General features: G+C 34.9%; 1 protein-coding gene across 8 annotated transcripts in view; it reads right to left on the reverse strand.

Moving 5' to 3' along the window:
- Positions 1–895: 895 nt before the first annotated feature.
- Positions 896–13,178, reverse strand: part of LOC123762940 (uncharacterized) — a 155,000-nt gene continuing 142,717 nt past the window's right edge. For all 8 annotated transcript variants that reach the window (XM_069302069.1, XM_069302070.1, XM_045749753.2 and 5 more), the window contains 5 exons: positions 12,736–12,892; positions 12,340–12,604; positions 11,821–11,983; positions 10,415–10,552; positions 896–9,028 (listed from right to left, as the gene is read on the reverse strand). In XM_069302069.1, the coding sequence (XP_069158170.1) occupies positions 8,807–9,028; positions 10,415–10,552; positions 11,821–11,983; positions 12,340–12,604; positions 12,736–12,892 (945 nt within the window). In that variant the 3' untranslated portion in view covers positions 896–8,806. The remainder of the gene's footprint in view (positions 9,029–10,414; positions 10,553–11,820; positions 11,984–12,339; positions 12,605–12,735; positions 12,893–13,178) is intronic.

The raw sequence follows: 13,178 nt of genomic DNA on the forward strand, positions 1-13,178 counted from the left end.
GGTCTTGGACCCCTACTTCCCTCTCTCTTTTTTAATAATCTATATAGTCATAATTATAGCTTTAAGTATTCAATGAATAAAGTTTGTGACATTTTTACCCTTTTCCTTACCTAACATCATTTGTGCAGCATATTTTTATTTTATGTCTCACCCAGATTTAATTTCAAAATAAAACCAAACTAAATAAATTAGAAATGGGTATGTATAGCTAAGGTACACCCTTACTACTAGGTGAACAGGGGCATTTGGTGATAGTAAATGATCCCATCAGGCAGGGCTCATCACCTTCTCTCATATTTCATGTTCACCAGTGTTTATTTACTTAATAACTACTGGTATAATATCTTGCTATTATAAAACTAATTCTACTATCAAACACATATTTACTTCAAGTTTCAAGCAGAGAATGCATATATAACTAACACGAAGGACTCCTCTCCACTAGATTCACCAGCTATAATATTTTGGTCATGTTCCAATATCATAAATCGATCCCAGTGTTATGTAGTAGAGAAAAAATGACTTATATCCAGTTTATGTAAAGCTACGAGTGGTCGAAACCACACTTAAATCCCGGAATGAACTTACGAAGGTTTTTCCACTTAGGGTAGTTAATTGAATACGGACGTAGCCGCCACGAAGGCGCTAAGACGGAAAACGCTCTTAGCTAAGAGGAAAAACCTTCGTAAGTACCTTCCTGAATCCGGCCCCAGGCTGTGAGGACATTAATCCTTGGGACCAATACAAGATAACCTTCCCACAAACTGCTTCCACCCAGTCTTGCCCTTTACCATATCTTATGAGTTAACACTTTGTCCATACACTTTGCACCATATCCACCTACTACCTTTCCAGCCTACCTCTATATTAATTTGAAGATTATAAAACAACATGATACACTTGCTGCAAACACTTTATTGCTTGCTAGTCACATGCACCCCTAACAAAAATATAGCCTTTATACAGTCAGAAAATATCATTGTGGTCCAGAGAATAATAATAAATGGGTTTGATTATCTACAATGAATTTACTGAATCATTAAGCATAAATGATTAAAAAAAAGTGCACCTGTACATTACAAATATAATCTAGATTAAAAAATGCACAATGAAGTCATATTAGCTTTACACAATTGAACATACATAAAAATATGAGTTAGCAAAAATGACAACCAAATACACTACACAAATGATCACACAGGCTATTATATGTATTTTCAGACTATCCTTCTGTACAAGCCAAACAATCCTGGCAATGTCTTACGAAATTTATTGTGGCATTCCTTTTAATATATTGACATATCTGTTGGTCTGATGTAAAATCAAGCAACTGATACTTTAAATTAGGTAATTAGAGTCCTCTGATGTAACCTATCAGAACCATACTTAAGAATACAGAGAATAGGCAAAACAATATTTTATGTACTTTTACAAACTTATTTCTGGCTTGGTTTTTTCAAATAAAAGCTAGTAATATAATTGCCATTATAAATCACAATGTTTTGAGACAACAAAAGACCATTGTTTCTTCAATGAAAGATGTACCAGACTATTGAATAAGTTGATGCAGAAAAGCTTGAGACAGTACAGAAATAATTTTGGGGGGTTAGTGAGATATTATTTTAACAATATTATATCCTTATTTTTGCTACTAACAATTTTGTTTTTGTGCATCATCTTTATTTTATAATGTGTAGCATTTCAAATTTTCTTTTGAATATGTATTTGTTACTGATACAATATATTGAAGGCCCAGTAAGAATACTCAAATATTTTGAGGTTTGCTACATGTTGATTTAGTGTAGCCTGGCTCAGAATAATGTGAAAAAAGATCATAATTATTTTAAAGATCCATAAATGAAATTAAATAAATGTTGATAAACCAAAACATTTTGTTGTTGTATTACAAGTGTGTGAACGAAATTGTAGCCACAATTATGGACGAGTCAAATGCACTGGTCCTAAAGTATAATTCAATACTTTGACAGCAAGTATGCAACCCGTCCTCTTAATAGAACGACACATTTTGATATACTGTATACTTTACCAAAGTCCAAAAATCGCCATGCTAAAAAAATGGTAGCAGCTTGCGAAATTGACATTCTGTCCTGTTTTCTGTTTTATGGCCTCTGGAAGGTTAGGAAAGGGAACTTTAAATATGACAGTTTCTTGATGTTGGGAAACCTTAGGAGGACGGGCTGAAGTATGAGGCATTTTGACACATGTCGCCATTACCTTAAAGTTTTAAACCACCAAATAATTGAGTAAAACATTAATACACTGTATCATTAAATAAAATTAAATAATGTTCTACTTTTCACTTATTGAATGTTACCAAAAATCACATCACTAATTAAGTGATAACAGTGGCACCATTCAAAATATTTTCTACCAGGCCAAATTAAATTTTTTCATTACGGTTCTGCAAAGCAGTATTTTATTTTATGAGGTTAACATTTTATGAGCCTTTGCACTGGGATAAACAGTCATTGAGTGGAGTTAGGTAATTATTTGAGATTTATTATACACTCTAATTTCAATAAAGAAGGAATTAAATTGTTAGAATAACTCAAATTTATATTAAAAATGTCAAAAGCAAGCATGTCATGTATTTTATATACTGTATGCAACAGAAAATATTTATAATTAAGAGAGTTAATTTTGTATCTTGATAAACTACACAAGAAAAATTCTGAATACACACGGAAAATTTAAGATACGTGTACATATCTATATTCACAAGCTTAATAATATGACACAAATTGGCAAAATATATCTACAAATATATACTCAAATGCTTACTGTACTGCATTAATAGAATATTGCATTACAGTATCTCTACCTGACTTCCATCTGCAAAGTTCTAAACAAGGCTATATTCTAGTGTAACAAAATGGATACTTACATCCTGCTTGTACCATATTTGAGTATTGCATAAAAAGAATGACTTGCTTCAACATGCATGCACAAGACAATAGATACTAAGGAAACAGTGGAAAATATACCCTGAAAATTGTGAAACGGTTAATGGAAGAGAAATTAAGAACTGCAGTACATAAGAAAGTAGAAATATTAAAGCTCATATATATATATTGACTGCATTGTAGTTGTCGCCAATACATTGTGTATTCTTCTTTACTATGAAAGAGTCACAATAACATGGCTGAAGATATGATGACCAAACCACACATCAGCAGATGAAGAAACAACGGCGTTTCGGTTGGTCCTGGACCGTTATCAAGTCAAAACGTCGTCGTTCTTCTTTCCTATTTTGAACAGAGCACTACGCCAACTAAGAGGTCCTATAAGGTGTGCATTTTTAATTTTCATTTACTCTATCTAATTCAAATTTCCACAAGTGAATTAATTTTTGTATTATGTACGATATTTTGCAAAATGGAATTCAAAGAACATTTTTAATACTGCAGCAATTATCATTGCAGATTAATGGTATCTTTCTAATGACTATCTTGCCATGTGTATATTTGTTATAAATTAATTTATGGTAACAAATCTTCACTGTTGTGCACCTAGTCCTACAGTGAATTAAATCGAATTTATATTCAAAATTTTGTAAGATACAAGTTTTATGTTGGCCAATCCTAAAATCTAAATTTACATCCAGTACAAAAGTTTTGTAAATATTTTAAATGATTTCCCAGGAAACAGAAAACCTGTAGTTAGGCTTATGAAGGTCCCCCTTGGCCAACTACTGACCTTTCCCCAAGATGTAACACATGCCATCTAACTCCAGGGTACCTATTTACTGCTAGGTGAACAGTAAAGTTGTCATGAGACAACTGAGAACAATTGTTAAGGCCAACTGTCTCCATCCTGCCTGGGCAATGAACCAGGAATCCTTGGTTGTGAGCTAACAATGTAGACTGCTGCACAATACAAGATATATTCCTTTTCATCACAATACACAGAATAGAGCAAAAGCCATTGAAATTAATAAAGACCACAGAAAATCAAATGGGAAATACAATACAAATAAGCATACCTACAGAACACAAGGCCAGGAAGGTGCATTACTGGCACTATAATCTTTGTGACTGTTTCCTAGTCATGTGGACATACATGTAAGTGTACATTAATTCTGGATTTCCTACATGCTGTACATAACGTATTTGGCACATACTACACTCAAATAATTTACGGTTCAATAAACATTTCATCATAGTAGGCACTGTTTATTAGCTACATAAGTACTGTAACTACTTAGATATACACCTCAGTGTATATGTGTATCATCCTATGATTTTTTTCATACTTTTGTTTTCTTTGAATACAAAGAATAAAAGTATTATTTATGCCTTAACAATAAATTTGGTAAGACTATGAACCCAGTGTTAGTGTTCAACAATGCATTAATTCACATACTTTAAAAGTTTCACATCTTTTGGTATGAAGCTTACTATGTCATTGATTATATTTACAATGAATACTGCATAACATCTGTACAAAGTGTTGATTAGAGTACAGTACATTTATACTGTATGTATTTATAAGTAGTTCTGATATCAGCTTATGATAAACAATTTTAGAGCCAGTCATTTACACAATACAGGAGCCAAGTCAACAGTTCATCAAGGACATCACAAGTTTCCTAACCACTCACCAATCATTCTAAACAGACAACTCTTATGACATTTATTCCATAGTATGTTTACTGTATATTTGAAAAAAACAATATCACATTGCTAACTTCAACTTATAATTTTGCATTTTAGTTTAAAAATTACAAAATCAATATGAAAAATATTCTATTTAATAAATAAAGAAATTTTGTAAACCAGAAATTACAATTTTGTTCTGTAATTACAGTTTATTTATATACACATGCCATATTTCTTGGTGTATAATGTGGACGTTTCATTTTGTTAATGCATCTTTAATTTATACTTGTGCATTATATACAAAAAATGGTTGAGAATTATTTGCCAGACACTGGACAGAAATTTAAAGATTATGATAATATATATACACAAATAAATTTTTTTTTACTTTGTGAAATTTGGGTTATACAAGTAGTGAAAATTAATAAAGTAAAATATATTATCACACTTAAATAGGTGCACAGTACAGGTTCTGTAAGTTTATTCCACATTGTCATGTGTGATCTGTGATGCTATTTATTTATATACGTACTAACAACTCAAATTTTATGAAATTTAAGCACTAAATACAGTATAATGTGCAGTAGCATAATAGCATTATACACAGAGAGGAATGGGAAGGGAGGGGGGGGGGAGTGTCCTAGGTTCTGTATATCTCATGATGCAAGGGTTTTATATGAAATATTGCACAAGTAAAATAACAAATACCAATCCCCCATTCTTTCGCCCTGTTCCCCTTCTTTCCATACTGTCAAACCCTTTCAATCTGCACTGTAAATTTATCATTAACAGAATTATGTTGAATACAGCATGCGTGTGTGTGTGTGTGTGTTTATTCTAGAAATACAGTACAGTAAATGAATGACAAAAATCCACAAGAATTAAACAAGGCTTCTTGAAATTAAATCCTTACTATCACAGTTTTATTAAAGTAATGAGAATAGTGTCTTAAGCTGCTAAAACAAACACTTTCCCTTAATTCCTCTCAAATAATAAAACGATTGTCAACTAAATACATGTGGTGCAGTGCATTTTGTCACCACAGTACTGTGCAATGCTGGATTAGTCGGCTACCATATCTAAATGGAGGCATTCTACACTGCTTGAAAGAAAACACTGTTGAGGCCTGTATACTACTTCAATTGTTTAACCTAATTAACATTATATAGCCTAACCAAACCTAACCTAAAGGGGGGGGGGGGGAACATTAGCCACATGAATGAAAGAAAAGTAGGTTATCTGTGATAAAAAGCACGCTGTTAAGATAACGGGTTGGTTTTATAATCAATATCTACAGTATATTTCTAATCACAATATATGATTATAAATGATTAGATAATCATTATTATATTTGTAATAATTATTATTTATAGTCAGTTTTTCTCCAAGTAGTACGGGTGATGTTGGATCTCTCATCATCCTTACACAGAAGGTAGTACTGAGCTGCTCAATTCTTTCTCATATAGTTGGGAGTTTTAATGATTAAGATTATGGAATCATTTATAACCATTATCTTTAATTATACCAATAATATTACAATATATATATATATAATCATTACTTTTACCGATTATAATTATAATGTAATCAATATCTAGAATAATTATGTACAAGCAGTCTCCAACTGATGAACAAGATGCATTCCAAAAATGCATTTGTAAATTGATGTTCTCAACTCTAAACCATGTATCCCATAGGTGCAAAGCTACAAACAGGGAATGTGCTCTTTGGACCAACAAAAAAATGTAACATCTAAACCCCCCAAAGTTTACAGATAAATAACACAAGAAACATTGCTCTTTACTTTGAATGATGGAATTGTCCTCCTTGTCTGATATAATGTTTTTAAAAGAGCAAAGAGGTAGTACTGGAGCCGGTCGGCCGAGCGGACAGCACGCTGGACTTGTGATCCTGTGGTCCCGGGTTCAATCCCGGGCGCCGGCGAGAAACAATGGGGCAGAGTTTCTTTCACCCTATGCCCCTGTTACCTAGCAGTAAAATAGGTACCTGGGTATTAGTCAGCTGTCACGGGCTGCTTCCTGGAGGGTGGAGGCCTGGTTGAGGACCGGGCCGCGGGGACACTAAAGCCCCGAAATCATCTCAAGATAACCTCAAGATAACTACATGGTACAATTACTAGAGGAGGAGGAGGCAGTAAAAGATGGCGATGCATATGCACTGATGAACCCTCAACATACTTCATCTTGTCAGCCTTTATTGAGGCACTTTTCCGTGATAAATAGTTGAAGTATTACATCATGTGCACTGTTCATTACGTGGGGACAGAATCAATTTGTATAGCAGGACATGGTGCCCTCCCCCCCCAAAAAGGGAGGGGGGGGGGGAGAGGGGATTCTGAGGCAGTTTGTAAAATTAGGGAGCCTGTGTACATGACTATCTTTAATAATTATTTTCTTTTAAATATAAACATTAAGTATCAACATTATTTATAATCAATATTGATGACTATCTGTAATATAATCATAGCTACAATAATTCTATATAATAATAATCTGCATCATTAGTGAAAATATATATATATATATATATATATATATATATATATATATATATATATATATATATATATATATATATATATATATATATATATATATATAAACCTTATGACATGTATGATTACATATAACCATAGATAAAGATTACTGTATAAACATAGGTAAGGATTATATTTAACTTTGGATAATCATTATCTATGATTATATATATTATCTATTCACAGTTCGGTTATCTACACATTACTATACAGAATTTATCTATCAGCAAAATGGATACCTATAATGGAATGACTTCTTCCAGTGATGGCCAAACCGTACACCAGAAGATGAAGAAACGATGACGTTTCGATCTGTCCTGGACTATTATCAAGTTGTGTGTGTGTAATGGGGGAGAGGAAGGCACTAGATAAACCTTCCTAAGAAATGTGACTTGACGAGCATAAACCCCCCTTTTCTTGTTCTTACCCTCCCTTATTATTACCTGTTCCACTCTTCCTTCATCCCATTATTACACTCACCCCTTTTGTACCTTTCATCCTATTCTTACCCTTTTTGCCTTACTCTTACTTTTTTCTAGGAATTACCTTCTCTTATCTGCTTTCCCACCTTACACCTTACCTTCTTCTCTTACTTGCTCCTCGCCTCACTCTCCTTATTTATTGCCCGTGCCTTCCTCTCTCCCATTGCGGGCTATTCATGCCCGTGCCACCTCTTGGGTGGTTTAATCTTCATCAATCATTCTCTCTCCTATCACATACAACTTGATATTGGTCCAGGATGAACTGAAACATTGTCGTTTCTTCATTTTTTGGTGTGGGGTTTGGTTATCATATCGTCAGCCACATTATTGTGACTCGTCTTCTCCCAGTGATCAGCGAGTAGTGGTTTATATTATTTTCACGAAGTGTTCTATTAAATTTTTTGGGGATGATGTACAGTATTAGCACAGATTATGCTTGGTTTGGTTGAGTTGTCAATTAGGTTAGGCTGTTCTATTTCCAGTGACGTTTAAAACTGGACATCTGGCAGTAATGTAAGCAAAGTCGTGCAGTTTTGGGCTGTCTTTAGGCCACATGTGATACGGTTTATCATAATTATTAAGTTATTCTGTATCTAAATAGAACACTACTCAGATGTAAAAAATAAAGTTACACTTAATTGTCATAACAATAATAAAGTGTTTCTAGTTTTGAGTCAGTGTGTAAAAGTAATCTCAAGATATTCTAAATCCAAGTGGAAGAATTCTCCCAGGGTAAAACAAAAAAAAAGATGTCTCTATTATGGCTGCTTGATTATTGTTAAAAAAGTAAAATGACAAATTAAAGTATTACATGCTGGGTTAAAAGTAACGCAATGTAGTGTACACATACTGTTGAAAGAAGCTCATTTGGGACCTATAATGTAAATAGTAGCAGTGATGGTAGTGACTACATTTGACTGGCTGACATTTAATCTTTGTGGATTTTGACAGTGCATTATATACCAAGAAATACGGTACCTGTATTATTTGTATTAATCATTTACATTATTTATAAACAAAAAGTTTGATTTTGGTAACACCTCTTTCTCATAACTAGCTTTCAGTATTTACAAAATTATTACAATGTTTCCAGTATTCATTAAGAGTAACATAACTATATATATATATATTTACAAGCATGGAAATACTCAGAAGTCACTTTTTAATTTATACGATCTCTTCCAAATCTCACATAGGCAAACAGTGACATGGAAACGGTAAAATATGGCAAGTGGCATAGACACGTGAGAAATAATTGTCCAGGCCCAGATGCCGTAGAAGTTTAGCTGGGTAGGATGTGCATCAGCACGTGATGTTTCAAAGGTGTTGATGGCCCACATCGCCAAGTTACATACTAGCAGAAAAGTTACCTGAAATCATTGTGAATGAGAAATCCTGTATTACATTTTTACAGGGACCATAGGAAAAATAGTTAGGAAGACATTTATTATGGTAAAAATAGAGCATTGAGTGTAATGAAACAGCCTTCTATAAGGGGCCCCTCGGTGGCCCATGAACCTTATGCCCAAGGGCCGACACTAGAGAGATTATAATAAGAGCAAATAAAGATACGTATATCACGATTGCTGGTACTTTGTGACTTTAACTTTAAATCAATAGACTAGGAGGCCTATGAACATGAATGAAGGACTTTTGAACTGGCAGATTTATAACCCCTCATCCTGGAGACATTCAGGATGTCAAATCAAATTGACGGAGACATATCAACACATTAAACAAGCCAGGAGAATAATATTAGGAAATGTTCCTTCAATGCTGGAATTGATATTCACCAATCTACAAGAGAATGAGGAAAATGAAGTGATTGAAAAACTTGATTTCAGGAGAAGACCCTATGGGGAACTTGGTAAGTTCTTTAATGAATTTGCTTGGAAAGACCTGCTGTTGTGGAAGGAAGTAAATGAGATGTATGACAAGCTTTGAGAGAAATATGATGAAGGCACAACAAAATTTATACAAACTAGAAGACAAGATTAGTTCAATAGAGATTGCAAGAGGGCAAGAGAACGAAAGACAAAAAATGCTTCAACGAGCACCGGACTCTAAACTCAATACCATATTCTGGATTTTATGACCAATGGCTCTGTAAAAAAAAGGCACATACAGTACTACCAATCTCAAATTGGATCGTTAGAACTGGCGGAATGGTAAATAAGAGGTCCTTAAATCGAGTGATACATAGACTTTCTTGGGCCTGTCATTCTTCTTTCCTGAACCATACACAAGGTCCAAACATCACCTAATCATGCCATCACTGGCATTTATCACTGAAAGGGCTCCTGAAGGTCAACCTCCAGCAGCCATCAGACCTGGATTAGTGCCTATCCTAATTCTGAGGAAACTAGGGTCGAGGAGGACCAGTGACACCGCAAAACCATTCCCTAAGCCAGAAGCATTGGGAAACCCAGAATGACCCAGAACCCAAGGGGCAGGGGTTCCTAGGTTTCAAACAAAATTACTATAAAAGGGCTGGAAGGCCACTCTTCCAATTGCCTAGATTCATTCCACCTTCTTTGAAAAGAGGAACGATGAAATGGAAGGAGTTAGAAGCAGGGAAACTCCTACAAAAATTCCCGGAACTTAACGCAGTCCATACACAAGTGTGGGGCCACAGGAAGCTATAGAGCAGATCACCCAGAAACTAACATGACAAAACCATAATGGAGATAATACAGCAATATCTAACTACAAAAATACATGCATAACGTTACAGTAACATTAAAATCCTGCCTTACCATTTCTCTGCCAGGTTTACGTTGCAGCTGCTCATGATTGTAGCAACACCGTCTGGTTGCATCCAAGATGAAAATGGTTTGCAGTGTTGCTTGAATAAGGGTGATAATAGCAGACAGCAGTGGCAGAATCATGTGGTCCTGTGTTTGAAAGAATGTACAACATACATCAATATATTTAGAACTTTAACCATAATGTACCTGCATTTGAAAAAATTTGTCAGTTTTCCTTGCCAATAAGCAGTATTTAATTTTCTATGACTCGCTTGTAAGTATCTTTCACCAATGTCCCCCTTGTCCTACCTTCTTTTAATTTAAATTAGGCTTCCTTTGACCACTTTGTCTATTCCTTATAGGATCTTGTATGTAGTGATCATATCTCTTCTGTTTCTATTCTCCTGTAAGGTTGTGAGGGTGAGTTTGCTCAACCTGTCCTTATAGCCAAGTCTTCTCAATTCTGGTACTGCTATAGTTCTATACAACTAGAACAAGTGGGTACAAGGTACACACTTCCTCTTGGCTGGCAGTTTATTGGTTGGGCTTCTTTTACGAAAGTTATAGCTCATCGTCAATTGTCTTGTTTTTCTACTGTGTTCCAAGCTTGTCACTTTTTAAAACCATTCTTAGCTTGTTCCCTAATTATGCAGCATACTGCTGGGATTTTTTATGGGTTACCTCAATGTATACAGAACTTGTCATTCAGACTTAATTTTGCTTCGAGTCTTCCACCAGGTTTTCAAAAGCATTTTCCGACATCTCTGTCTTTATGGCATCCAGACGATGGTTTTCCTGTCGTCTGGTTAGTATGGGCCAGTAGTTACCACACATGGCTTCCTGGGCAAGTTCCAGAAGTCAAAGCTCGGTTTCAGACTGGGTCAGCGTTATTTAAGGATTTCAAGACAGTAGTCCCCCTTTACTTTTAAAAACCAACAAGGTCCATTGCCTTTTTCCATTCTTTTCTATACAAACAGAATCTTTACAGCGAGAATGTTACTATTACTCTTGTATTATTGCATTCACATTGTTGTGATTCTTAATTAGTGTAAACGAGTGAGGCAAGGCCCCGATGCTTTATGCAGGGTCATATGGATATTGACTAAAAAGTGTATTTAGCATCAGTTGGCATCTTCCACATTCAGTACTCCTCCCTGTTTGAAGTGAGGTGCATAGTGTATCAGAGTGGTAAACTCCTGTTGCGAGTTCATCACACACATTTTGATGTATGTATAGTCACGTCATTATGAATTTCTCTCACTTCAACAGCATATTTGCAAACCTAACACCTGACATTACTATCTTCTGCAACTCATAAAATATGATTAAGTATAGTATGTCAGAAACAGCATTATAATTTTCTATAAAAAGAAATACAAGGGATTTTAGTATATAAAACTCTTCTAGGCTCTTACCGTCAGAGTGTAGTGTCCGCCAATAACGGTGAAGGAAGTGTAGATGTAAACTCCAGTCTGGGCAATTAAGAGAAGGATGTTGTCCAGCTCTATGTCTCCTTCCGGTACAAATTCTAATTCTCGCATCTGTACCATCCCTATTACCACCGTTACAGTAGCAACACTGATGATAAACGTAGAAAGGGAGATATCAATGTCAACTGTGAATGTTGGCGAGACAAGAATAAGTAAGTGTAAACAAGCCGAGATAACAGTGTAGCGTGATATTTCCACCACCTCCAGATTACCTTTTGCTGACTACTGTTTTTAATTTCCTATAAAAATGCAACCCATCCTCCTGAAATAATACTACTTATGCTAATTATTTAGTTAAAAGTACCAGTATATAGTGGTGGGCCACTTGTACTGTACATGTATTTAAATTTCATTGTGGAAAGAAAATAAGCTAAACTATTAAGAATACATTTTCCTTATATACTGATTGGACTATTTAAAAATGCAAATAAAAGAAATATTTACCCGTATACAGAGAGTTCGATGATATTAGCCTCTAATATGGCTAGAGACTTGTAATCATCATTGTTGATAAGCACGAAAAATAATATGAGGGAGATGATGGTAAGCACAAGGACAAGGATGCCCATAAACAGACCACGGTTAGCGTGGGCACAGTCCACAGAGTAGTGATGGCGAGCTTTGCGAGCTACGTAAGTAGAAATGTCAGAGTCCCCATCATAAGCCACTTCAGGTTTGTTGATGTTCTTCCATATCACATAGAGTACACCTGGTGAAATTTATATTAAGTTTGATAAAAAATAATGTAGCTTAATGTGTACATTAAAATTAATCTACATTATTAGCACAGCTCATTTATTATATCCAAAAGTAATTATAATTAGTGTACCGTCTACTCACCAGCACAGAGTAGAGAATATTCAATAGTACATGGGAAGAGGAAAGGAGACGCATTATCAACAAGCTGCCCCATAAGTTGAGAGCGACGACATTCGTAGATACTGAATGCTTGCTCACCAGATCTCCGCACAATATGATGATGACCATCACTTGAATTCTGAAAGAAAATGTGTTGAAATTTCAAAATGTTGAAGTTTATAATGCATGCTTAACATGCATTATAACCTTATAACCTAAGTTCATAACCAAATGAAAAACACACAAAAACTTTAATAATAAACTTGTCCACAGTGGCCAGGAAAGTCACAGGAGCCTGGTGTGTGAGTGCCATAAGCTAGAGAAGCTACTGAAGGAAGCTTTCACAGATGAAAATCATGTAACTGGCTCATAAGACTTTCTAGGTTATTGTTTGCAATCTGAGCCCGTGGAAACATCCCCAAGCT

This window comes from Procambarus clarkii, chromosome 47 (assembly GCF_040958095.1).
Source record: "Procambarus clarkii isolate CNS0578487 chromosome 47, FALCON_Pclarkii_2.0, whole genome shotgun sequence".
In the NCBI taxonomy this organism is placed as follows: domain Eukaryota; kingdom Metazoa; phylum Arthropoda; class Malacostraca; order Decapoda; family Cambaridae; genus Procambarus; species Procambarus clarkii.